The sequence below is a fragment of the Nanorana parkeri genome, unplaced genomic scaffold (genome assembly GCF_000935625.1).
Source record: "Nanorana parkeri isolate BGI_ZX_2015 unplaced genomic scaffold, ASM93562v1 scaffold2150, whole genome shotgun sequence".
In the NCBI taxonomy this organism is placed as follows: domain Eukaryota; kingdom Metazoa; phylum Chordata; class Amphibia; order Anura; family Dicroglossidae; genus Nanorana; species Nanorana parkeri.
The window spans coordinates 2341-4410 of record NW_017308418.1 but is presented as its reverse complement, the minus strand read 5'-3'; the positions used below and the strand labels follow the sequence as shown (position 1 = coordinate 4410).

Genomic DNA, 2070 nt, shown 5'->3' with positions numbered 1-2070 from the left:
ACTGTATACAGACTCTGATGTTATAACGTCCCATTAAAATGGATTTCTGATGTTCTTCTGTCTTGGACTGAGGTCCATCTCTGCCCTCTTCTGCCGACAGAAATACTTATTGTCGGCGAGGAAGACGTCTTTGTTTTATGAATGATTGGCACACAACAGCCACAGTGAAAATAAACCTCCACATAACGGGGGAGGGGCACAGCCTAACACACTTCCCTATATGGTGGAAGGGGCCCAGTAAACATGACCGCACCTTGCCTCAAGCGTTATATGATAAAACACATGCTCAGCATCCCCGCTGGACACAGAGTCATGCAGACTTTAGCTGTTCAATCTGCTGATCAGTTGCTTGATTATATGCTAATGAGGTGGTAAACAAGGAACTGATCAGCAGTTTGCACAGCCAATCAGGAGCAATTGTGTCTAAAGGGATGCCGGGGATGTGCTTTTGTTTTTTTAATGCAGCGCAGTGACTGATACCAGCCCTGAAGATCACACCCACACATGATGAAGAACAAAACTGACCGATGGCAGAGAAAGCTAATGGCTGCGGGAGGGGGGGAAGGCAGAGGTGTAGGGAGGGGGGAGGGGCAGGGAGGCGGTTGCCCCAGCTTGGGTCTCAGGGCCTGGGTTCAAGTTGGAAGCCGCTGCTTTCTCCTCCCCATTGTGTCTCCCTCGATCCCCGCTGTTCTCTCCCAACTGTATCGGCAGAAGCAGTGGGGATTGGAGGGGACACAGAGCCGAACCAGCTGCCGGCGCCCAGTGGGGAGGAGAGAGCGGTGATGGGAGGAGAAGATGCCGAATGGGGCTGTCAGGATGGAGGGCGGAGCTGTGTGGGGCCGAGCGCAGATGTGTAATATTTGCCGATCCTTCTGTGTACTGAGCAATCACCGGGGTGATCAGTACTGACCCACTGTTAGTAAGCTTACTATGTCCCCAGTTATGAATGAACAGGAAGTGCTACGCATCACTTCCTGATCATTCATGACTGGGGGGACATAGTAATGGACAGAGCACTCAGTACAGAGGCTTCCTGTCCATTCATAGCTGTGTGGAGTACTATCCGTCCTCAGGTTGTGAATGAACAGGAAGCCTCTGTACTGTTTCTCTTGCTCACCCGGCATGGATGGGGAATCTTCTCCCGCCAGCTATTGCAGCACGAAGGTGTGAATATCCGGTCACTGCGGCTGAATGTTTCACCCATTTCCTTTTTTACCTGTATCGGGCCCATAGGGCCACCCATGCCTTGTATGGCCAGCTACAGTCTATGAAACATCTTCTTGAAGTATTTCCCCTTTGCTGTCTATTCCAGGTCTGTACTCCTGTCCATGTTATTACTACCCCGTCCGCTCCGGCTCTTCTGGCCGGGCCTCCTTCGTCATCGGCGTGGATCTGCGCAGTGGGCCCTCACCTCCAGAACATTGGATCAAGCGTGGCACCGCTCTGCTGATGAGTCTGGACAGTTAGAGGACCAGAAGTATATCCGCTCGTCTATAGGCCATCACACCCTTGGATGCGGCCTATCACCGATGTGCCATCTTCCCCGGCATCCAATCTCTACCGATGTTCATCCTTCATGGGAACCAATCACAGCTCGGCTTATGCAAGACTAAGCTGACCATACGCTATACCAGGAGTAGCCAAACTCCGGCCCTCCAGCTGTGGTGGAACTACAAATCCCATGAGGCATTGCAAGATTCTCACAGACATGACCCCCCCAGAGACAGATGCATGATGGGATTTGTTATTCCACCACGGCTGGAGGGCCGGAGTTTGGCTACCCCTGGTCTATACCATCCGATGGAACAATCATCCCTACATCTACAACTGACTATGGAGTGCGGGGGGCCGGCCTGATTTTATGTGAATTGAATGGATTGTTTTGGTTTCTACAATCAGATTGTATAGTGTGTGGCCAGAAATAAGGAATCTTCACTCCTATGGCTGAACGCAGGCACATATGACTGACACAGATTACTGCAGCTATGTCATCATTAATACATCCCTAAAGGTGTTTGTGACTGGATTTGACCTCTTTCAGGTCCCTGTACACCAGAGCTCAGAGACAGG

General features: G+C 51.2%; 1 protein-coding gene across 1 annotated transcript in view; it reads left to right on the top strand.

Moving 5' to 3' along the window:
- Positions 1-1495, top strand: part of DNAH2 (dynein axonemal heavy chain 2) — a 197087-nt gene extending 195592 nt beyond the window's left edge. Inside the window, exon 88 of the mRNA XM_018572866.1 lies at positions 1313-1495. Within this exon, the coding sequence (XP_018428368.1) occupies positions 1313-1467 (155 nt within the window). The 3' untranslated portion in view covers positions 1468-1495. The remainder of the gene's footprint in view (positions 1-1312) is intronic.
- The last annotated feature ends 575 nt before the right edge of the window (positions 1496-2070 follow it).